Here is a 25,993-nt window from a genome sequence, read left to right on the forward strand (position 1 = left end):
AACTAGACACACACACACCACTACCACAGCTCCAACTAGACACACACACACCACTACCACAGCTCCAACTAGACACACACACACCACTACCACAGCTCCAACTAGACACACACACACCACTACCACAGCTCCAACTAGACACACACACACCACTACCACAGCTCCAACTAGACACACACACACACTACCACAGCTCCAACTAGACACACACACACACCACTACCACAGCTCCAACTAGACACACACACACACTACCACAGCTCCAACTAGACACACACACACACTACCACAGCTCCAACTAGACACACACACACACCACTACCACAGCTCCAACTAGACACACACACACACCACTACCACAGCTCCAACTAGACACACACACACCCACTACCACAGCTCCAACTAGACACACACACACCACTACCACAGCTCCAACTAGACACACACACACCACTACCACAGCTCCAACTAGACACACACACACCACTACCACAGCTCCAACTAGACACACACACACCACTACCACAGCTCCAACTAGACACACACACCCACTACCACAGCTCCAACTAGACACACACACCACCACTACCACAGCTCCAACTAGACACACACACACCACTACCACAGCTCCAACTAGACACACACACACCACTACCACAGCTCCAACTAGACACACACACACACACTACCACAGCTCCAACTAGACACACACACACACCACTACCACAGCTCCAACTAGACACACACACACCACTACCACAGCTCCAACTAGACACACACACACCACTACCACAGCTCCAACTAGACACACACACACCACTACCACAGCTCCAACTAGACACACACACACCACTACCACAGCTCCAACTAGACACACACACACACTACCACAGCTCCAACTAGACACACACACACACCACTACCACAGCTCCAACTAGACACACACACACCACTACCACAGCTCCAACTAGACACACACACACCACTACCACAGCTCCAACTAGACACACACACACCACTACCACAGCTCCAACTAGACACACACACACCACTACCACAGCTCCAACTAGACACACACACACACACTACCACAGCTCCAACTAGACACACACACACCACTACCACAGCTCCAACTAGACACACACACACCCACTACCACAGCTCCAACTAGACACACACACACCACTACCACAGCTCCAACTAGACACACACACACCACTACCACAGCTCCAACTAGACACACACACACCACTACCACAGCTCCAACTAGACACACACACCACTACCACAGCTCCAACTAGACACACACACACCACTACCACAGCTCCAACTAGACACACACACACCCACTACCACAGCTCCAACTAGACACACACACACCACTACCACAGCTCCAACTAGACACACACACACCACTACCACAGCTCCAACTAGACACACACACACCACTACCACAGCTCCAACTAGACACACACACACCACTACCACAGCTCCAACTAGACACACACACACCACTACCACAGCTCCAACTAGACACACACACACCACTACCACAGCTCCAACTAGACACACACACACCACTACCACAGCTCCAACTAGACACACACACACCACTACCACAGCTCCAACTAGACACACACACACCACTACCACAGCTCCAACTAGACACACACACACACCCACTACCACAGCTCCAACTAGACACACACACACACCACTACCACAGCTCCAACTAGACACACACACACCCACTACCACAGCTCCAACTAGACACACACACACCACTACCACAGCTCCAACTAGACACACACACACACCACTACCACAGCTCCAACTAGACACACACACACCACTACCACAGCTCCAACTAGACACACACACACCACTACCACAGCTCCAACTAGACACACACACACACCACTACCACAGCTCCAACTAGACACACACACACCACTACCACAGCTCCAACTAGACACACACACCACACCACTACCACAGCTCCAACTAGACACACACACAACCACTACCACAGCTCCAACTAGACACACACACACCACTACCACAGCTCCAACTAGACACACACACACCACTACCACAGCTCCAACTAGACACACACACACCACTACCACAGCTCCAACTAGACACACACACACCACTACCACAGCTCCAACTAGACACACACACACCACTACCACAGCTCCAACTAGACACACACACACCACTACCACAGCTCCAACTAGACACACACACACCACTACCACAGCTCCAACTAGACACACACACACCACTACCACAGCTCCAACTAGACACACACACACCACTACCACAGCTCCAACTAGACACACACACACACCACCTACGACACACACACACCACTACCACAGCTCCAACTAGACACACACACACCACTACCACAGCTCCAACTAGACACACACACACCACTACCACAGCTCCAACTAGACACACACACACCACTACCACAGCTCCAACTAGACACACACACACCACTACCACAGCTCCAACTAGACACACACACACCACTACCACAGCTCCAACTAGACACACACACACCACTACCACAGCTCCAACTAGACACACACACACCACTACCACAGCTCCAACTAGACACACACACCACTACCACAGCTCCAACTAGACACACACACACCACTACCACAGCTCCAACTAGACACACACACACCACTACCACAGCTCCAACTAGACACACACACACCACTACCACAGCTCCAACTAGACACACACACACACCACTACCACAGCTCCAACTAGACACACACACACCACTACCACAGCTCCAACTAGACACACACACACCACTACCACAGCTCCAACTAGACACACACACACCACTACCACAGCTCCAACTAGACACACACACACACCACTACCACAGCTCCAACTAGACACACACACACCACTACCACAGCTCCAACTAGACACACACACACCACTACCACAGCTCCAACTAGACACACACACACCACTACCACAGCTCCAACTAGACACACACACACCACTACCACAGCTCCAACTAGACACACACACACCACTACCACAGCTCCAACTAGACACACACACACCACTACCACAGCTCCAACTAGACACACACACACCACTACCACAGCTCCAACTAGACACACACACACCACTACCACAGCTCCAACTAGACACACACACCACTACCACAGCTCCAACTAGACACACACACACACCCACTACCACAGCTCCAACTAGACACACACACACCACTACCACAGCTCCAACTAGACACACACACACCACTACCACAGCTCCAACTAGACACACACACACCACTACCACAGCTCCAACTAGACACACACACACCACTACCACAGCTCCAACTAGACACACACACACCACTACCACAGCTCCAACTAGACACACACACACCACTACCACAGCTCCAACTAGACACACACACACCACTACCACAGCTCCAACTAGACACACACACCACTACCACAGCTCCAACTAGACACACACACCACTACCACAGCTCCAACTAGACACACACACACCACTACCACAGCTCCAACTAGACACACACACACCACTACCACAGCTCCAACTAGACACATACACCACTACCACAGCTCCAACTAGACACACACACACCACTACCACAGCTCCAACTAGACACACACACCACTACCACAGCTCCAACTAGACACACACACACACCACTACCACAGCTCCAACTAGACACACACCACTACCACAGCTCCAACTAGACACACACCACTACCACAGCTCCAACTAGACACACACTGTTAAGCACAGCCATTGATGTGAATGAACCAGACGGTGCCAATATGACACCGGTTGTATATTATGTTGGGGCTCGGTAAAACTGACATCAAACTCCACACACAATACAACTAGCTAAAAGCAACATCAACAATTAGGATGCAATGTCCCTCTACAAACATACAGCACATAGCCCTGACTCCATTGGACTGTCCTGTGACTCTCTACTCTATACTGATGCACTAGGCAGTACCACCATCACTCCATTCTCTGTAATACTGCCAGTTCTTCTGTTGTTCAGATCTACATAACTAGCTCCCTCCACCACCGCCAACAGTAATACCCATGAGCACAACTCAGCATGCAATGAAGTGTTCATTTACTTAGCTAGATTGTGACAGACAGGATGGTTAATTGTTGATTTCATTTGGCCAGCCCTTGATAGTCATAATGTTTGGCCACTTACTTTGACAGGCTTTTAACACTGGATGAGCTGAAAGAGTGGGCGGAAGAGCTGCCAGCGGAGCGGAGGAGCTGACGGGCTGAGCGGGCGGTGGAGCTGACAGACTGAGCGGGCGGCGGAGCTGACAGACTGAGCGGGCGGAGGAGCTGACAGACTGAGCGGGCGGAGGAGCTGACAGACTGAGCGGGCGGAGGAGCTGACAGACTGAGCGGGCGGAGGAGCTGACAGACTGAGCGGGCGGAGGAGCTGACAGACTGAGCGGGCGGCGGAGCTGACAGACTGAGCGGGCGGCGGAGCTGACAGACTGAGCGGGCGGAGGAGCTGACAGACTGAGCGGGCGGAGGAGCTGACAGACTGAGCGGGCGGAGGAGCTGACAGACTGAGCGGGCGGCGGAGCTGACAGACTGAGCGGGCGGAGGAGCTGACAGACTGAGCGGGCGGAGGAGCTGACAGACTGAGCGGGCGGAGGAGCTGACAGACTGAGCGGGCGGCGGAGCTGACAGACTGAGCGGGCGGAGGAGCTGACAGACTGAGCGGGCGGAGGAGCTGACAGACTGAGCGGGCGGAGGAGCTGACAGACTGAATGGGCGGAGGAGCTGACAGACTGAGCGGGCGGCGGAGCTGACAGACTGAGCGGGCGGAGGAGCTGACAGACTGAGCGGGCGGAGGAGCTGACAGACTGAGCGGGCGGAGGAGCTGACAGACTGAGCGGGCGGAGGAGCTGACAGACTGAGCAGGCGGAGGAGCTGCCACTTACTCACACTCTACTCCACTTTACCTCTCTTTTTTTCCTATCGTTCTTGCTCTCTCTCTCCCTTTGTGTGTCTGATGAAAACATTTCTGCTGGGTACAGTACATCCAGTACAGTATAAACAGAATGTAGGTCTGTGTATGGGGTGGAGGGGTGTGTGTGTGTGTGCACGTGTTTATAGTGTGTTATGTGTGCTTCCGTGTGTGTGTGTGTGCTTCCGTGTGTGTGTGTGTGAGAGAGGAGAGGAGAGGAGAGGAGAGGAGAGGAGAGGAGAGGAGAGGAGAGGAGAGGAGAGGAGAGGAGAGGAGAGGAGAGGAGAGGAGAGGAGAGGAGAGGAGAGGAGAGGAGAGGAGAGGAGAGGAGAGGAGAGGAGAGGAGAGGAGAGGAGAGAGGAGATGAAAGCCAGGCAGCCAGTGTGTGATAGCAGTTCTTTGTTTTCTCAGAGGGACACGGTGGGAGGCACAGCGGAACCACAAACTCAACTCAGCCTTTTACAACCTGATGATGTGGCAATTAAACAGGACGATGAGAGAGAGCGGGTTGGTTTGCATGACCACGGTCACATGTTAGACCGGTCCCTCAGGCTACCAGACTGCAAATTAGCTTTTACACTAAAATGTGTATTTTCCTTTGCAGTACTTTTCTTGCACCCGTCTGTCTATTTATCTACAGCACTGTATTACACATCTAGTCATCTTGTGGTTGTCAGTGTTTGAGTGTGTTACCTGTATCCGACTGTGTGTGCGTGTGTTTTCTCTGAGTGTGTTTCTGTCTCATTGCAGTTTATCACTCTTTGGTCTGCGCTATCAGCTTGGGCGTACAGTAGTGACAGATCGTCACGGCAACTCAGACATGTTCATAAGATCATCGGCGGTGTAAAAATAGCCCCAAGCGAAAGCAAATATAGACATTAATGAGCGCGTTGAGGTCCTGTGTATCGGCAGGCGGGCGGCGTGGAGTCCCAGGTGGCCTAGCGTCTCCGCCGCGTCTGAACGTCTACAAAGCAAAACGCTTCCCTCCGACAGACACCCTGTCAACGCAACAGGACATGAAACCCCGTCAAAGACACAGTACAGTGCAGAAGATGAAAGACATACTCCACCACCACACACCCCTAGAGTCCAGAGAGAGTGAGAGATAAAAATCAAGATGAGGGGGAGAGGAAGAGAGAGGGGTGGATGGGAGAGAAGGAGAGACAGAGTCATCATCCTTTCATACACATCAATGGGCATCCATCCATCCATCCATCCAGTGCAATGGCTCTGTGCACCATACAATAGACCTACACCCATACATACTGGTGTACACGCCATAGACACCACTTCACTGACTAGAACAGATGGCTCTAAAGCCACGATGGACTCATGGCCATGGCTCTAAAATGGCTCAATCTGGGTTCCCTGGGCTCAAAAGTAATACACTATATAGGGAATAGGGTGCCATTTGGGACTCAGCCCAAAAGAGGTGCGGAGGAGAGCTGTCCTGTCCTGCTGTACCCTAACCTGGCCACTAGGTGGCCCTTCATCCCCACAGCTGAGCTGAGCCACTGTACTGTTCTCTGGTGCTGAGTCGCTGTGACAGAGCACCTTTCATCTCACAGAGAGGACCCATCAAACTGGAGAGGACAAGCTAGTGGGCTCCTCAGTGTGGGTGGAGTTCTCACACAGGCACACTCACCATGCACTCATACACTGACACCACACACACACATTACATGTGCACACACATGTGAGAGAACCCTTTTCAGAGGTAGTATGGACAGGCCAACAGATGGTCTGACCATTCAAATGTTCCACTTCATGAGAAACTTTGACTCTTTCACTCTGATAGACATGATTTGCATAGACATGCAATAAATAACCATTATTCCAGCAGAACTCTTTATTCAAGTGGCTGCATTAAGATATCTAAGCTAGATTGACAGCCTCTTCAACCCCCGAGTCAATTAATTAACATTATGAGAGAGAAAATATACTGGAATCACTTTTGACTTTTAAAAAGGTAGGATAAATAATGCCAAATTATAGAACTGACCTTAGAGGTGCTGTATACTCCACTACATATGCATACAGGAGATTAAAAAACACCTATAAATATTAATGTGGGCCAATTTCCCAGCACAAATAAGTCATGCATTATCTCTGTGTGGGCTTAGAGTGGAATCAGCCTCGTGCTCCCTCCCCCACTAACACAAGACTGACAGGTGGACGGACGAAGAGACAGACACGAGGACAGCAGGACAATAGAGGAGAGAGCTCAACTACTATTCTGGAGGTCCTTCGCTAACACTTCATTTGATGTTCTGCTTATTAACCTCTTAATAAGGCATTTGTAAATACTTTACTAACAATTACAAGACTATAGCGTTTGTTGACATAGCATAAGTACATCTATATGCAATCCATTTATTACGCATAGCTTTAAACATATACTGTATAAACCATGGAACAACCAGCTTTAATCATATACTGTATAAACCATGGAACAACCAGCTTTAATCATATACTGTATAAACCATGGAACAACCAGCTTTAATCATATACTGTATAAACCATGGAACAACCAGCTTTAATCATATACTGTATAAACCATGGAACAACCAGCTTTAATCATATACTGTATAAACCATGGAACAACCAGCTTTAATCATATACTGTATAAACCATGGAACAACCAGCTTTAATCATATACTGTATAAACCATGGAACAACCAGCTTTAATCATATACTGTATAAACCATGGAACAACCAGCTTTAATCATATACTGTATAAACCATGGAACAACCAGCTTTAATCATATACTGTATAAACCATGGAACAACCAGCTTTAATCATATACTGTATAAACCATGGAACAACCAGCTTTAATCATATACTGTATAAACCATGGAACAACCAGCTTTAATCATATACTGTATAAACCATGGAACAACCAGCTTTAATCATATACTGTATAAACCATGGAACAACCAGCTTTAATCATGGGTTTACTCCATTTAAAGGTTAACATCAGAAATCAAACGAACGTAACAATAACTGTATCTTACTGTATCACTGACTAAAGTGTTGCAGCCCCATCTGTACTGAGGGTCTAATTCACAGCTCAACAGGAGCACACAGTTCTCTTTACAGTTGATTAGCTTTCTGATGTCTATTTTAGTCTCCTTACAAGTATTATAATCAGATAATTATGTGTATTATTGTGCTACACACAATTAAAATATGTATATTCACAGGCATACACACACACTTTATCTTCAACTAATTCATATCCATTCTGTCAAACCAGGCCACGACATAATCTCTCGTCTGTATTAGTGGATTTACAAAGCGTGAAAAGTGATATGATTTGTATATTTATACATTTCTCCATATAAATAGCAGTGAAGATTAGAGGCACATCAATCTTGGGCCGGCCCCGAGGAATAAAGGAAAGGTTAGTAGATTTATCACTCTGCCTCATGTTGCTGTACTTCTCTCTCTCTCTCTCTCTTGGGGGAGATTTAAATACGGAGAGACATACAGTCTGACTAAACGTTGTCCTGTGAGGACTGCTGCAGATACACCCCTGTGTACTCTCCGTGCACACACCATTAATTAAGAGTGTGAGTGCGCACAACACATGCACACACACACAAAAAGACACACACAGTGAGAATGCGGTCCATGCCGTAGCCCCAGTGGCAGAGTAGTTGTGTGAGGTGGAGAGGAGCAGAGTGACTTTTCAGAAATCACTGAGGGAGCAGCAGGCCAACCCTGACACTGGTCTGTCTGTCTGTCTGTCTGTCTGTCTGTCTGTCTGTCTGTCTGTCTGTCTGTCTGTCTGTCTGTCTGTCTGTCTGTCTGTCTGTCTGTCTGTCTGTCTGTCTGTCTGTCTGTCTGTCTGTCTGTCTGTCTGTCTGTCAATCAATCATGACCAGCAGGTTCTGACCAGCAGGTTCTGACCATACGCTCCTCTACTCCTCTGCCTGGACAAGAAATAGTGAGTCTGGTTGGGTCCAACTGGACTAGAGCATGGGCAAAGCTACACACACAGAGATCCTATTAAATTACTATAACATGCTAATTTCACATTTTACACAGCACTGACTGTCTGTCTACATCTGTAGGTCTGTCCGCCTGCCGGTCTGTCCCCCTGGCTGCCTGCCCGCCCGCCCGTCCGTCCGACCGCCCGCCCGCCCGTCTGTCTGTCTGTCTGCCTGCCTGCCTGCCTGCCTGCCTGCCGGCCGGCCGGCCGGTCTGTCTGCCTGCCTGCCGGTCTGTCTGCCTGCCCACCTCGGTCTTCATCTTCAACCAGAAGTCTACTCCCCGGTCTACAGGTTAAATATCAGTACTGTCCTCCTCAAGCACATTCAACTCCTGAGCTGTTCTCATTCATAGCATAAGTAGAAGGAAGTCAAACACCCAGTAGATAAAACACTTAGACAACAGAGCTCCACTTCACTTCCCTGGCCTGTTAATTGGCCTGTATCTGAGTGCTGTAAAGTTTGTTCATGGTATCTACGGGGGCAGAGTGGGCCCCTCTGACTCTCACACACATCCTTCCTCTTTGTTTACAGCTCTCCCCTGAGGAACCCACTCTGAAGAGGCGCCTGACCTCAATTTCTCTCACTTTCCTCTCCTTTAAATCTCATGAATAAATGCTCATAAATAACTGCGTTTGTCTGTAGCCTGAGCCAAAGAGGAGAGCCAGCCCAGGAGCGCACAGCCACTTTACAGTACACACAGTAACTTTAGTACACACTCCAGTAGACTGGAGTCCATAGTTACAGTAACTTCAGTACACACTCCAGTAGACTGGAGTCCATAGTTACAGTAACTTCAGTACACACTCCAGTAGACTGGAGTCCATACAGTGGGGGAAAAAAGTAATTGATCCACTGCTGATTTTGTACGTTTGCCCACTGACAAAGAAATGATCAGTCTATAATTTTAATGGTAGGTTTATTTGAACAGTGAGAGACAGAATAACAACAAAAAAATCCAGAAAAACGCATGCTATAAATTGATTTGCATTTCTATGAGGGAAATAAGTATTTGACCCCTCTGCAAAACATGACTTAGTACTTGGTGGCAAAACCCTTGTTGGCAATCACAGAGGTCAAACGTTTCTTGTAGTTGGCCACCAGGCCAATATTTAGAACTAACCCAGGTTTACTCCTAACCCAGGTCTACTCCTAACCCGTAGCTACTCCTAACCCGTAGCTACTCCTAACCCGTAGCTACTCCTAACCCAGGTCTACTCCTAACCCAGGTCCACTCCTAACCCGTAGCTACTCCTAACCCGTAGCTACTCCTAACCCAGGTCTACTCCTAACCCGTAGCTACTCCTAACCCGTAGCTACTCCTAACCCAGGTCTACTCCTAACCCAGGTCTACTCCTAACCAGTAGTTACTCCTAACCCAGGTCTACTCCTAACCCGTAGTTACTCCTAACCCAGGTCTACTCCTAACCCAGGTCTACTCCTAACCAGTAGTTACTCCTAACCCAGGTCTTCTCCTAACCAGTAGTTACTCCTAACCCAGGTCTTCTCCTAACCAGTAGTTACTCCTAACCCAGGTCTACTCCTAACCCAGGTCTACTCCTAACCAGTAGTTACTCCTAACCCAGGTCTACTCCTAACCCAGGTCAACTCCTAACCCAGGTCAACTCCTAACCCAGGTCAACTCCTAACCCAGGTCTACTCCTAACCCAGGTCTACTCCTAACCCAGGTCTACTCCTAACCCAGGTCTACTCCTAACCAGTAGTTACTCCTAACCAGTAGTTACTCCTAACCAGTAGTTACTCCTAACCCAGGTCTACTCCTAACCCAGGTCTACTCCTAACCCAGGTCTACTCCTAACCCAGGTCTACTCCTAACCCAGGTCTAGTCCTAACCCAGGTCTACTCCTAACCCGTAGTTACTCCTAACCCAGGTCTACTCCTAACCAGTAGTTACTCCTAACCCAGGTCTACTCCTAACCAGTAGTTACTCCTAACCCAGGTCTACTCCAAACCCAGGTCTACTCCAAACCCAGGTCTACTCCAAACCCAGGTCTACTCCTAACCAGTAGTTACTCCTAACCCAGGTCTACTCCAAACCCAGGTCTACTCCTAACCCAGGTCTACTCCTAACCAGTAGTTACTCCTAACCAGTAGTTACTCCTAACCAGTAGTTACTCCTAACCCAGGTCTAGTCCTAACCCAGGTCTAGTCCTAACCCAGGTCTAGTCCTAACCCAGGTCTAGTCCTAACCCAGGTCTACTCCTAACCCAGGTCTACTCCTAACCCAGGTCTAGTCCTAACCCAGGTCTAGTCCTAACCCAGGTCTACTCCTAACCCGTAGTTACTCCTAACCCAGGTCTACTCCTAACCAGTAGTTACTCCTAACCCAGGTCTACTCCTAACCAGTAGTTACTCCTAACCCAGGTCTACTCCTAACCAGTAGTTACTCCTAACCCAGGTCTACTCCTAACCAGTAGTTACTCCTAACCCAGGTCTACTCCTAACCAGTAGTTACTCCTAACCAGTAGTTACTCCTAACCAGTAGTTACTCCTAACCCAGGTCTAGTCCTAACCCAGGTCTAGTCCTAACCAGTAGTTACTCCTAACCCAGGTCTAGTCCTAACCCAGGTCTAGTCCTAACCAGTAGTTACTCCTAACCCAGGTCTAGTCCTAACCAGTAGTTACTCCTAACCCAGGTCTACTCCTAACCAGTAGTTACTCCTAACCCAGGTCTACTCCTAACCAGTAGTTACTCCTAACCCAGGTCTACTCCTAACCAGTAGTTACTCCTAACCCAGGTCTACTCCTAACCAGTAGTTACTCCTAACCAGTAGTTACTCCTAACCAGTAGTTACTCCTAACCCAGGTCTAGTCCTAACCCAGGTCTAGTCCTAACCCAGGTCTAGTCCTAACCCAGGTCTAGTCCTAACCCAGGTCTAGTCCTAACCCAGTAGTTACTCCTAACCCAGGTCTAGTCCTAACCCAGGTCTCGTCCTAACCCAGGTCTCGTCCTAACCCAGGTCTCGTCCTATCCCAGGTCTAGTCCTAACCCAGGTCTAGTCCTAACCAGTAGTTACTCCTAACCCAGGTCTAGTCCTAACCCAGGTCTCGTCCTAACCCAGGTCTCGTCCTAACCCAGGTCTAGTCCTAACCCAGGTCTAGTCCTAACCCAGGTCTAGTCCTAACCAGTAGTTACTCCTAACCCAGGTCTAGTCCTAACCCAGGTCTCGTCCTAACCCAGGTCTAGTCCTAAACCAGGTCTAGTCCTAACCCAGGTCTAGTCCTAACCAGTAGTTACTCCTAACCCAGGTCTAGTCTTAACCAGTAGTTACTCCTCACCTGAAACAGAAATAAACCAACGTATGTTCCTTACTGATTTCTCACACTGGCCGTAGTCCGGTCCATGGTCTGGCTGGAAGAAGGAAGACTCTCCACGGTTCTTGGCCATCTCGATCAGCCCCATGGCTGTCCTCACCGTGGCATTACGAGCATGGACAAACACCATCACCTGGGTAACACAGACAACAGAGACACGGGTCAGTCTGGTTTAAAAGGGAAAAACACAGAGGACGGAGAGAAGACAATCTTGAGCATAGACAAACACCATCACCTGGAAGACGCAGAGAACACAGACACAGGTCTGGGGTCAAAGGTCAAAACACACAGAGATAGAGGTAGAGGTCAGCCCATACTGTTCGCTACAACATTCCTCCATCTAAAAGCACTACTGTATGTACAGTGCTGTTCCTTGCCACACTAAAGCTCCATTGTGACTGCAGATACTTCTCTCCTGCTGTACTGTATGAGAACAGAAGAAGGTCACAGTGCCATTTTAATCTTTTGTTAAAGGACAGAGAAGGGCTGTCATTTTCCTATTACACTCAGCCTGCCCTTGTAAAACAGTCAATACCACAGACAAAACAATCAATAACAGAAATACAAGACAGTTATGAGATGGAGGCAAAGGACCCTCCCTCCCTCCCTCCCTCCCTCCCTCCCTCCCTCCCTCCCTCCCTCCCTCCCCCTTGTCTTTTAAGGACACTATAAAGGGACAAGAGAGAGGAGTGAGGGAGGGAGAGAGAATATGAGAGACAGTGGGAGGAGAGATGAGAGATAGCATGTTAATATCCATGTGAACGTGTGTGAGTACAGGCCTGAAGGGTGTGTTTCCTTCCTCTGTCTTTGTACCAGTCACAGTGGGAGCCTCATAACAGATAATGTGCCACCATTGATTCCTGTTCTGCTGCAGAGCTCAGAAGTGTCATCCCTCCTCTGTCACTGTTCTCTGTCTAACCCCTCACTGCTGGGCTGGCACAGTTACACCGCACACACGCACGCACACACGCACGCACACACGCACGCACGCACACACGCACGCACACACGCACGCACACACACAGGGCTGTTCCTATTATGGAATTTTGGATAACAATTAATTGTCATGCAAATAGTCACATTGTCATTTTTGTTGAAAAATGTTTTCGCATGTAATGTAATGTATCATAATGTAATGTATCATAATGTAATGCATCATAATGTAATGCATCATAATGTAATGTCATGTATCATAATGTAATGTAACGTATCATAATGTAATGTAATGCATCATAATGTAATGCATCATAATGTAATGCATCATAATGTAATGTAATGTATCATAATGTAATGTAACGTATCATAATGTAATGTAATGCATCATAATGTAATGCATCATAATGTAATGCATCATAATGTAATGTCATGTATCATAATGTAATGTAATGCATCATAATGTAATGCATCATAATGTAATGCATCATAATGTAATGTAATGTATCATAATGTAATGTAACGTATCATAATGTAATGTAATGCATCATAATGTAATGCATCATAATGTAATGCATCATAATGTAATGTAATGTATCATAATGTAATGTAACGTATCATAATGTAATGTAATGCATCATAATGTAATGCATCATAATGTAATGCATCATAATGTAATGTAATGTATCATAATGTAATGTATCATAATGTAATGTAATGCATCATAATGCATCTCAGAAAATGTCACTGCACCCACCGATCAGTTTACCCACCATTTTTTACCACTACGTCACTACCAAACATTCACTGGACACACACACACACACACACACACACACACACACACACACACACACACACACACACACACACACACAGAGAGAGAAATAGATCTTCAGGAGGGGGATTCAAATGTATATTCCTGTAAGGATAGTTTGTCCAATAGCAGCAGTCAAATGAGTTTGTGAGACAGAAGAGTCACCAAATCCGTGCTGTATATGTTGTAGCACATTTTACATGATGCATTATGATGCATTACAAGCTCAAAACATTTTGAAATGTCAGCTTGAAACTTCTCTTCTTTCTCTTCAAGTCTAATGTGTCACCATTCAGCCATGTTGAAGGCAGCAGCAGCAGCAGGGCCTAGCTGGATAGTTTCATCTCCTCAGCACAGTGACTTAAGAAATTACAGAATGTCTGGGGTTTGGAAATGACTTGCGGCAGCAACGCCAGATGAGGTGAAACATTCCCTTAATGTGATGCTGTACATCACACACACACACACACACACACACACACACACACACACACACACACACACACACGATAAGTCAATGTGATATCACTAAACAGTCTATTCTATTAATTAGCCTAAAGTTAAACCTATTTTTCTGCAGGGTTACCTATACTAAGCAGGGGTTAGCACAGATTGAGCAGCATAGCCTAGCCTGGCGTCTCTTCCATCCCCTCGCTGTGGGCCCATAGAGACCACTGCAGCAAACTGTTATTTATTGAAGCTGTTTTATCAGTGCAGAGCTGTGAGGAGGGAAGCGTCCACGGTAACCGCTGGTTTGAGAGCTTATTAAAGTTCCGTCTGCCGGGCTGAAACCCCAGCACAGGAGGGCCAGCGGGCTTCATCCAGACAATTCCATCCATCACCCTCCCAGATGAAATTAATATATGTCACAGCCATTTCTGACAATTTAATATGGAGCCTAGACAGATGCTCCCTATTGGAGAGTTTTGGCTTCAGGGCTGTGACCCACAGACAGAAAGATGACAACACATCTAGACTCACCTACTGAGAGACTGAAAACAAAAACCACACATAATTCATTGTGCACAAACCACATTTTCCAATTCAGATACCAGAACCTGGCACAGTATTTCAGATCCTTTTAAAAACATTTATTGACTGCAGGCAAACTGTGTGTAGATTCATTTACTTGTGCACTGTGTGTGTTTGAATGAGACAATGTGTACACACACACACACACACACACACACACACACACACACACACACCGTGTGTGTGTGCGCTCGTGGTGTGCCTAAGTGTGTGTACGTGTTGTGCGCATAGGTGTGTGGGTGTATGTTAAGGGGATACAGACAGAACCAGCAGGCTGGACTGGGAACTCAACACACAGTGCAGATGGGGCTGAGTGGAAACAGATGAATCCACAACTCTGGAAGCTGGGGGAGGAGAGTCTGGTGGAGTAAAGCTGGGGGAGGAGAGTCTGGTGGAGTAAAGCTGGGGGAGTGAGTCTGGTGGAGTAAAGCTGGGGAAGTGAGTCTGGTGGAGTAAAGCTGGGGAAGTGAGTCTGGTGGAGTAAAGCTGGGGAGTGAGTCTGGTGGAGTAAAGCTGGGGAAGTGAGTCTGGTGGAGTAAAGCTGGGGGAGTGAGTCTGGTGGAGTAAAGCTGGGGGAGTGAGTCTGGTGGAGTAAAGCTGTGGGAGTGAGTCTGGTGGAGTAAAGCTGTGGGAGTGAGTCTGGTGGAGTAAAGCTGGGGGAGTGAGTCTGGTGGAGTAAAGCTGGGGGAGTGAGTCTGGTGGAGTAAAGCTGGGGAAGTGAGTCTGGTGGAGTAAAGCTGGGGGAGTGAGTCTGGTGGAGTAAAGCTGGGGGAGTGAGTCTGGTGGAGTAAAGCTGGGGGAGTGAGTCTGGTGGAGTAAAGCTGTGGGAGTGAGTCTGGTGGAGTAAAGCTGGGGGAGTGAGTCTGGTGGAGTAAAGCTGGGGGAGTGAGTCTGGTGGAGTAAAGCTGTGGGAGTGAGTCTGGTGGAGTAAAGCTGTGGGAGTGAGTCTGGTGGAGTAAAGCTGTGGGAGTGAGTCTGGTGGAGTAAAGCTGTGGGAGTGAGTCTGGTGGAGTAAAGCTGGGGGAGTGAGTCTGGTGGAGTAAAGCTGGGGGAGTGAGTCTGGTGGAGTAAAGCTGGGGGAGTGAGTCTGGTGGAGTAAAGCTGTGGGAGTGAGTCTGGTGGAGTAAAGCTGTGGGAGTGAGTCTGGTGGAGTAAAGCTGTGGGAGTGAGTCTGGTGGAGTAAAGCTGGGGGAGTGAGTCTGGTGGAGTAAAGCTGTGGGAGTGAGTCTGGTGGAGTAAAGCTGGGGGAGTAAGTCTGGTGGAGTAAAGCTGTGGGAGTGAGTCTGGTGGAGTAAAGCTGTGGGAGTGAGTCTGGTGAAGTAAAGGTAGGGGAGTGAGTCTGGTGGAGTAAAGCTGTGGGAGTGAGTCTGGTGGAGTAAAGCTGTAGGAGTGAGTCTGGTGGAGTAAAGCTGGGGGAGTGAGTCTGGTGGAGTAAAGCTGTGGGAGTGAGTCTGGTGGAGTAAAGCTGGGGGAGTGAGTCTGGTGGAGTAAAGCTGGGGGAGTGAGTCTGGTGGAGTAAAGCTGGGGGAGTAAGTCTGGTGGAGTAAAGCTGTGGGAGTGAGTCTGGTGGAGTAAAGCTGTGGGAGTGAGTCTGGTGAAGTAAAGGTAGGGGAGTGAGTCTGGTGGAGTAAAGCTGTGGGAGTGAGTCTGGTGGAGTAAAGCTGTAGGAGTGAGTCTGGTGGAGTAAAGCTGGGGGAGTGAGTCTGGTGGAGTAAAGCTGTGGGAGTGAGTCTGGTGGAGTAAAGCTGGGGGAGTGAGTCTGGTGGAGTAAAGCTGGGGGAGTGAGTCTGGTGGAGTAAAGCTGGGGGAGTGAGTCTGGTGGAGTAAAGCTGGGGGAGTGAGTCTGGTGGAGTAAAGCTGGGGGAGTGAGTCTGGTGGAGTAAAGCTGGGGGAGTGAGTCTGGTGGAGTAAAGCTGGGGGAGTGAGTCTGGTGGAGTAAAGCTGGGGGAGTGAGTCTGGTGGAGTAAAGCTGGGGAGTGAGTCTGGTGGAGTAAAGCTGGGGGAGTGAGTCTGGTGGAGTAAAGCTGGGGGAGTGAGTCTGGTGGAGTAAAGCTGGGGGAGTGAGTCTGGTGGAGTAAAGCTGTGGGAGTGAGTCTGGTGGAGTAAAGCTGGGGAAGTGAGTCTGGTGGAGTAAAGCTGGGGGAGTGAGTCTGGTGGAGTAAAGCTGGGGGAGTGAGTCTGGTGGAGTAAAGCTGGGGGAGTGAGTCTGGTGGAGTAAAGCTGGGGGAGTGAGTCTGGTGGAGTAAAGCTGGGGGAGTGAGTCTGGTGGAGTAAAGCTGGGGGCTGGAGAGGGAGACAGACTAACACACACACACTACAGTACAGAGAGCCTTACCTGATGTCCATTTCTGATCTGCTCCAGAACCTTCTCATAGCAAACCTCCTCCATATCATGAAGCTGCTGGATCTGAGAGAAAGACATATTAGCTGTGTTAGAACTGTTTAAGAGCATTGGCCCAGTAAACGAAAGGTCGGTGGTTCGAATCGAACCTGCCATTCTGCCCTTGAGCAAGGCAGTTACCTGCCAACAACAACTGCTATCCGGGCACCGATGACATGGACATCGATTAAGGCAGCCCCCGCACCTCTCTGATTCAGAGGGGTTGGGTTAAATGCAGAAAACACATTTCAGTTGAATGCATTCAGTTGTGCAACTGACTAGGTATCCCCTTTCCCCTACGTTTGACCAGGTCAAATGATTCAGAAGAACGTGGTAAAACAAAACTCCTGCCCCTGCTGAAGACACATGAGTTCTGGCAGTATGGTCAGCTTGATGCGTGTTAGCAGTGTGTGTGTGTGTGTGTGTGTTTGTGGTCACCTTGTTGGTGGTCTTGATGCCTACGAAGCTCTGTCCGAGGGGCACGGGTCTGAAGCGGCTGTCGAAGTAAAAGAGTCCGATGTAGGGGTTGACGTGGAGGAAGGAGGCCACGTCCAGGTAGTTGGGCAGCGTGGCCGACAGACCAAGGATACGGATCATACTCTGGGTCGACTCCACCTGGAATAAACCCACACCAAGGTCAAAGATCACACCATGATGACGTACTCTGAATGGACATCTTACAGCAACGTCCCACAATGATGACATCACAATCCGACTGGACATCACCAGTCATGACACAAAGTGATTTCAGTAGGTGATTTGGATCAAACCTGGATGCTTCCCTACACCAGTCTCCTCGACAGGGAGGAAGTGAGAGAAGTGCTGTCTTACACGGGAGGTGGACTACGTGCATACACTTCAGAGAGAGAAAGACAGTGTAGGTTTGTCTGTGTGTGTGGGAGAGAGAACGCGAATGGGAGAGAAAGAAAGCGAGCGCGAAGGAGCGAGAACAGATAGATGCAGACAGAGAGCAGCGAGGGAGAGAGAAAACAGATAGATGCAGACAGAGAGCAGCGAGGGAGAGAGAGAACAGATAGATGCAGACAGAGAGCAGCGAGAGAGAGAACAGATAGATGCAGACAGAGAGCAGCGAGGGAGAGAGAACAGATAGATGCAGACAGAGAGCAGCGAGGGAGAGAGAACAGATAGATGCAGACAGAGAGCAGCGAGGGAGAGAGAAAACAGATAGATGCAGACAGAGAGCAGCGAGGGAGAGAGAACAGATAGATGCAGACAGAGAGCAGCGAGGGAGAGAGAGAACAGATAGATGCAGACAGAGAGCAGCGAGGGAGAGAGAACAGATAGATGCAGACAGAGAGCAGCGAGGGAGAGAGAACAGATAGATGCAGACAGAGAGCAGCGAGGGAGAGAGAACAGATAGATGCAGACAGAGAGCAGCGAGGGAGAGAGAAAACAGATAGATGCAGACAGAGAGCAGCGAGGGAGAGAGAACAGATAAATGCAGACAGAGAGCAGCGAGGGAGAGAGAACAGATAGATGCAGACAGAGAGCAGCGAGGGAGAGAGAACAGATAGATGCAGACAGAGAGCAGCGAGGGAGAGAGAACAGATAGATGCAGACAGAGAGCAGCGAGGGAGAGAGAACAGATAGATGCAGACAGAGAGCAGCGTGGGAGAGAACAGATAGATGCAGACAGAGAGCAGCGAGGGAGAGAGAACAGATAGATGCAGACAGAGAGCAGCGAGGGAGAGAACAGATAGATGCAGACAGAGAGCAGCGAGGGAGAGAGAACAGATAGATGCAGACAGAGAGCAGCGAGGGAGAGAACAGATAGATGCAGACAGAGAGCAGCGAGGGAGAGAACAGATAGATGCAGACAGAGAGCAGCGAGGGAGAGAGAGAACAGATAGATGCAGACAGAGAGCAGCGAGGGAGAGAGAAAACAGATAAATGCAGACAGAAAGCAGCGAGGGAGAGAGAACAGATAAATGCAGACAGAGAGCAGCGAGGGAGAGAGAAAACAGATAAATGCAGACAGAAAGCAGCGAGGGAGAGAGAACAGATAAATGCAGACAGAGAGCAGCGAGGGAGAGAGAACAGATAAATGCAGACAGAAAGCAGCGAGGGAGAGAGAAAACAGATAAATGCAGACAGAGAGCAGCGAGGGAGAGAGAGAACAGATAGATGCAGACAGAGAGCAGCGAGGGAGAGAGAAAACAGATAGATGCAGACAGAGGGCAGCGAGGGAGAGAGAAAACAGATAGATGCAGACAGAGGGCAGCGAGGGAGAGAGAACAGATAGATGCAGACAGAGAGCAGCGAGAGAGAGAGCGTGAGTGCATGTGTGAGAGGCCTATCTCCTTGCCTCCTGTGGTGAGTGTGACAGGGAAGATTGGTAAGGCTTTTAATGTGATGCAGTACCCGTCTATACCCACTATCAAGATAGGGCCCAGCCAATCCCTGGCAGCTGATAGGCTGATCCGGGCCAGGGCTAACACACACACAGCACTGTGTCAGCCCAGTGGTACAAAGCAGTCCATACTGTAGACACACATTACGTTCATTAACAGTGCCCCAGTCAGCCTGGTTGAGTGGATAGTGGGCTTCTTATGCACACCATTTCTCCATTACTCTCACTGTTAATGGGCTCTAGAGGGCGGCTGCTTTCCCTGAGCTTTGTCCTAGATAGTCTATTCATTGTTTCAGCAATACCAACACATTACATGATTAGCGATAGTTCATTATACAGTATTCAACACTTCTGCATCTATGATACTTTACCAAAGAGCCATCCACCCTAATGCCTCCAGTGATGAACGGTGATGCAGGTAATAACCAAATGTTTATCTCCGGAGCAATATAAAGCCTGGAATGAGTCTACCCGACGACGGGAGAAAATTAAATAAACCAAAACTTTGACAAGCAAAACATCACGTGATAACTGCTTCAGTGATCATCCTATATTTACATAAAGAGAAAGCAGGAAAATAAAACATCCTTTAGAGCCTCGACTTATTTAGAGACAGGGATTACCATATTCATGAGGTTAAAAAGATGTGAACTTAAGGACCCTGTTCCTCCTGTGTCAGGAGCACCAGCCGTGGCTCCTCCAGCCGTGGCTCCTCCAGCCGTGGCTCCTCCAGCCGTGGCTCCTCCAGCAGAAAGCACTAACAATTAGGCTAGCCTGTCAGGTGTAGAGGTAATTGGACAGGAGGGATGTGTGTGTGTGTGAGAGTTTTGTGTGTGTGTGTGTGTGTGTGTGTGTGTGTGTGTGTGTGTGTGTGTGTGTGTGTGTGTGTGTGTGTGTAGTAATGTGTGTGTGTGTGAGAGTTTTGTGTGTGTGTGTGTGTAGTAATGTGTGTGTGTGTGTGTAGTAATGTGTGTGTGTGTAGTAATGTGTGTGTGTGTGTGTGTGTGTGTGTGTGTGTGTGTGTGTGTGTGTGTGTGTGTGTGTGTGTGTGTGTAGTTATAGTTGGGGGTATCTGTGCAATGGGTTTGGGGTCCTTCAACTCCTGGAGTATTGTGGGTAGGAATGGATGCTAAGTATGTCAACTTCCAAAAAAAAGAAGAAAAAAAACGCAATGACTGAACTTCTTCGGGAGGGAGAAAGAGTGAACCATAAAGACTCCGGTTTCTTATGTGTCTATATTTGTGGGTTCGTTTGAGGAGGAATAAGATATGGTGGATTTCTCTACTGTGGCCTGAGCACGTTTCTCCAATGGTTTATAGGTCTATCTAAGCTTGTCATTTCTCAATAAAGATACACACCATCACCCTTCCTCACCGTCTCACTGAAGCACATATCATTCTGAAGTCTGGTTGTTCCATGTACTCCTGTGTACTCTGGATCAAAGTTACCACAACTTTGATGGTTAACCAAAATATTGATATGATCATATATGAGATATGATTTGTGGGTTATGACTGTGGCTGAGACCTGAAGACTTGTAGAGCAACCACAGACCACAGCTTTAGGCTTTCTGGACCCCCACAGACTTCCCTGGAAGGCTCTACAACAGAGCCCAGTGTCTGCAGTGGTGTCTGTTCTCTGACTGACTTGTCTCTTCTTGGAAACCAGAGAACTAAAGACCCAGTCCTTCTCCTTCCGAGAACTCTTGCGTCGTTTCCTCTCTACCTCTTCATGTTTTATTGATGAGGTGGACTCCTTTATGTACTTCCAGAGGCGACAATCCTGCTTACTGTGCGCCAATCAATAATTCACAGTGTCTTAAAGACACCTTCCAATGTGCTGTTGACTGTTGGCTCCAGTACGGCACAACACCTTAATTACAAACGCTGGCTGGAGAAACACAGGAAAGACATTTCTGCTGTTCTACTCAGGACGCTTGGATCCATCTTGGATTTTATGTGCAAAAAAACCCCTAAAAACACTGCCTCTGATGTACCTGCCTGTGTATAGGTCAAATGAACAGTCATAATGCATTATAAGACGTGTTATATGCCTTCATAACAGCCCACGGCTCCGTGACAAACGCTAGTTATAGTGTTTGTAACACCCTAGACAAATGCGAAGGGACAGACGAAGAGGCTGCAGTGTGCGGTCTAGGAGAGCCTCTGGGTAGGGGTGTGGCCAGGACGCTCCCTCAGCCCTTCTCCAGCGATAGCAGCTAGAGCTGCACATGAATAGGCTGTGAACGGAGTCAACAGCGGTCAGACGTACAGACTGCTTTTCAATTACCTGCCGGTTAACCTTACCCACCCAGAGGTCCCCGACGTCACGGCACACTAAAATAAATAAATAAATAAACAGCAGCACTATATCCTTTCAGCATCCTTCTCTCTCAGTCTCTCCCCTGTCTGATCGATCTCTTTCTCCATTTTGTTCTCAACACTCCTCTCTTTCATCTCCAACTTTTATATCTATCATGAGTATTTTAACATTCATATTGGTATATTGATGTGTGCGTGTCTGCCCATGGAGAAGAAAAAACATCATTCAATCCCTCGTCACCTAGGAGACCGTGAAAATTCCTACCATGCATCTCTCTATCCCCCCTCCATTTATTCATTTCCTCCCTGGCTGGGATTGACACCTGACGCTAGCTCGTCACAATGGAACACGGTTGCGGGACACTCCGGAACGATGGCTCCCACTTCCCAGACTGTCTAAATTTGCATAATCACGGCCGGGCTGATTCCTGCGCAGGACGCTGTCAATCATCATAAGAGGGAATCAGGCATCCTACTCAGACGCAGAAACACAAAGCACAGGCAGCACAGCCCACAGACAGACAGGCTAACTAAAGCTAAATCACTGACTCTGAGGTAAACACACAGCTCCACAAACAAAAACTAGACAAAACCCTTACAATATTTAACAATGACAGAAACCTGATATGGTTGAATGAGAATGACTGTGTGTTGTACTAATAATAATATGAATGTCCCTGTGCATAATGTTCGCCTGGTGTAATGATAGAGGGAGGGACTGACCTGTCGCAGTGGGCTGACCGCCAGGCTGGTGTGGTGAGAGGGGACAAGGGGGGACAGGGTAGGATAAGGGCTGGGACCAGGGCTCTAAAGTGCGACCATTTTGGTGGCATATGCTCAAAAATATTTTGCTGTACGACCTGGAATTTTATTTTGGGGTCACCAGTGCGACTGCAAAAACGTGTTCAACCAGAATAATTGTTATGATTAGGCTTCGCTGTACTGCTGCCTCCGAGTGCCTTACTCACCAGCCCAGAGAGCAAATCAAGTGCACCTATAGGCCTACAGCTGGCCAATCGGATGGCTCAGATCACCGTGTCTGCAGTTTCCTTGATGCACAGCAGAATTGATACTGTGAGACTTTAAAACCATGACAGAGAGCAAAGAGCTGCTGCTTTTATGAGTGAGTTCACGTTTACAGTTTTATTCAGCACTGTAACCACTTTTTATTGAACACTTTCATACCCCATTAAATGAGCTTCTCCCTTCTTCCACTCGTATTTCAACCAGCACGGCAGCTGCAATGAATGAGTAGCAAAGCGTATCGTAATGCTTGCATTGTTATTATTGTCAACTTGTGTCTATTTTTATATGGAGGAATATTTCACTTTCACTGGTCATAGGAACAACATGAATTTGAGCATGAGACTCGAGTTCCACCATGAGCTGGATGACGTCCCTTTTTGGTCACAGTCAGTCTCAGCGGAGGGAGGGAGGGAGAGTAGAGGGATGGTGAGAGGCAGACCCTGTGATGTGCTCCCCCCCCCCGCTGAAACTGACCATCAGTCCAGTGAAATAAAAAAAAGCACATTATTAAAATGAATGCTCACTCAGCTGGGCGTCACAAGTAATACAACAACTGATCTATTACCGGTGTGATCATAAACCATACGTTTTGAAATACTTAAATCATCTGAGAAGAACATTGGCAGGTCAATTCAAGCATAGCCAATATGCAGTGATAATGTATTGGGCCTATAGCCTACTGCACAAACCTCATTGCTACAGAACTGCTTTTAATAGGTCATTGTTGGATAGGTTACCATTTAAGTAAGGTTAAAAATATATATATAATAATTGACAATAAACAATGTCTTTAAAGGGTTATAGTTTCTAGCCACAGCATGTGCTTCAAAAGTAGATATAAGTAATATATGCCCAATATAGGCTTTATCTCAAACCAATTTAAAAATCTGCTTTTCTGGTGTTCCTACATTTTATTTTGTGCTACTAACTTTTTAAAGTTGGGAGCACCAGTGCTACCAATATATATTTATATTTTTTTAAGAGACTTATGCTGAGACAGAGAGGTTCTAACCTGTCGTAGTGTCCTGGCCACCAGGCTCTCCAGAACTGGTCCTCTGTCCTCGTGTAGCAGATGCACCTCGTCCAGGATGAGGAGCTTTACAATCTGGGACAGGGCCACATCCCCAACGCTCTTCCTGGTCACCACGTCCCACTTCTCAGGGGTGGTCACCAGCATCTGGAAAACAGATGGACACACACCGTCAGTGACAGACAGATGAACACAAACAGACTTGATTTGTAGGTCGATCCAAAAGTACCTGTTCAGCCCCATATACTCCAAATCCATGACATTTTTAGGTCAAGGAGTTCTTCCTTACCATCAGACCAGGGTCCTGTGTTTAACTAGGGGACAGAGTTCTTCCTGTCCATGTCACGTGATCAAGAAAAACTCTGGGCCCTACTCGTGTTATATACACCACCTGCAACCAGAGCACTCTATCCATCATCTGTGTTATCAGTTCATCCCTCTATCCATCATCTGTGTTATCATTCATCCAATTGTGTTACAGCACCATATTTTCTTATCTATCCATCATCTGTGTTATCAGTTCATCCCATCCTCATCTGTTTATCAGTTCATCCTTATCCATCATCGTGTTATCGTTTCTCTATCCATCATCTGTGTTATCAGTTCATCCCTCTATCCATCATCTGTGTTATCAGTTCATCCCTCTATCCATCATCTGTGTTATCAGTTCATCCCTCTATCCATCATCTGTGTTATCAGTTCATCCCTCTCTCCTCCCTTGCCATCTTCTTAATCATCATCTCACCTGTTCCCGTTTAACACCCGGACCCTTTGGGCCCTTCGGAGCCATCGTTCTAGTGCAATTAAGCGTCTGACGATAGAAAAATAGAACATTGCATAATGAATGGTGTGCGAGCTGTTTGCCAACCCATCGGTGTGTGTGTGTGTGTGTGTGTGTGTGTGTGTGTGTGTGTGTGTGTGTGTGTGTGTGTGTGTGTGTGTGCGCGTGCGCGCCGTCTGGGTGTGTGTGTGCGCTGTCTGGGTCTGGGTGTGTGTGTGTGTGTGTGTGTGTGCGTGCGCGCTGTCTGGGTGTGTGTGTGCGCTGTCTGGGTGTGTGGAAATTCCTATTAGACACTTTTTGTAAAATCAGTTCATTAGACTCTAGTTTGCATTTAAATCCATCTGGCTCCTTCCTAGCAGAGACGAAACGGCCACGCACACACACTGCCATTAGAGACTGGCACGGTGCTAGCAGAGAGAGAAGTGGCTGTCTTAATTAGGCTGCAGGTTCATCTAAATGGAAGCTCTGGCTTCCAAACCAACGACTAGCAGGCCACAGTGCTTTCTTTAATTACACAACAAAAACAATGACAAGACGCCATTTGACTTAACAGGAAACCCTCATTTTCCTTGCATTGTTTTTAATAACACTGATATTGATCTCGTTATTTATTTCTATGACTGGCTGCTAAGTGTTTTACATTTATGGTTGGAGACACTCCCACGGATTGATTGAAGTGCTTGAAAAACCCTCCCCTAGAAAAAATACAATATCTGTGAATATGCAGCTGGTGAAATAGAAGAGAGTGCAGTCCTGGAACACAATGGGGCGGATAAAGACCTGTGTCAAAGTGGGTTTCCATTATAGAACATTTAGAATGCACATCCACATTCAAATCAACGTTCCATGATGATCACGTAGAAATAGTGTCCTAGAACTGTTCTGATGTGCAAGTTGCAGCTCGTCTGTGGTGGTCAGACTCAGCCATATGATGATGA

General features: G+C 47.9%; 1 protein-coding gene across 2 annotated transcripts in view; it reads right to left on the reverse strand.

Moving 5' to 3' along the window:
- ascc3 (activating signal cointegrator 1 complex subunit 3) overlaps positions 1-25,993 on the reverse strand; it is a 163,610-nt gene that overhangs the window by 70,536 nt on the left and 67,081 nt on the right. For both annotated transcript variants that reach the window (XM_045718629.1, XM_045718630.1), the window contains exons 12-15: positions 24,257-24,421; positions 17,965-18,141; positions 17,482-17,553; positions 12,363-12,497 (exon numbers count right to left, since the gene is read on the reverse strand). In XM_045718629.1, the coding sequence (XP_045574585.1) occupies positions 12,363-12,497; positions 17,482-17,553; positions 17,965-18,141; positions 24,257-24,421 (549 nt within the window). The remainder of the gene's footprint in view (positions 1-12,362; positions 12,498-17,481; positions 17,554-17,964; positions 18,142-24,256; positions 24,422-25,993) is intronic.

The sequence above is a fragment of the Salmo salar genome, chromosome ssa05 (genome assembly GCF_905237065.1).
Source record: "Salmo salar chromosome ssa05, Ssal_v3.1, whole genome shotgun sequence".
NCBI classification, from domain to species: Eukaryota; Metazoa; Chordata; class Actinopteri; order Salmoniformes; family Salmonidae; genus Salmo; species Salmo salar.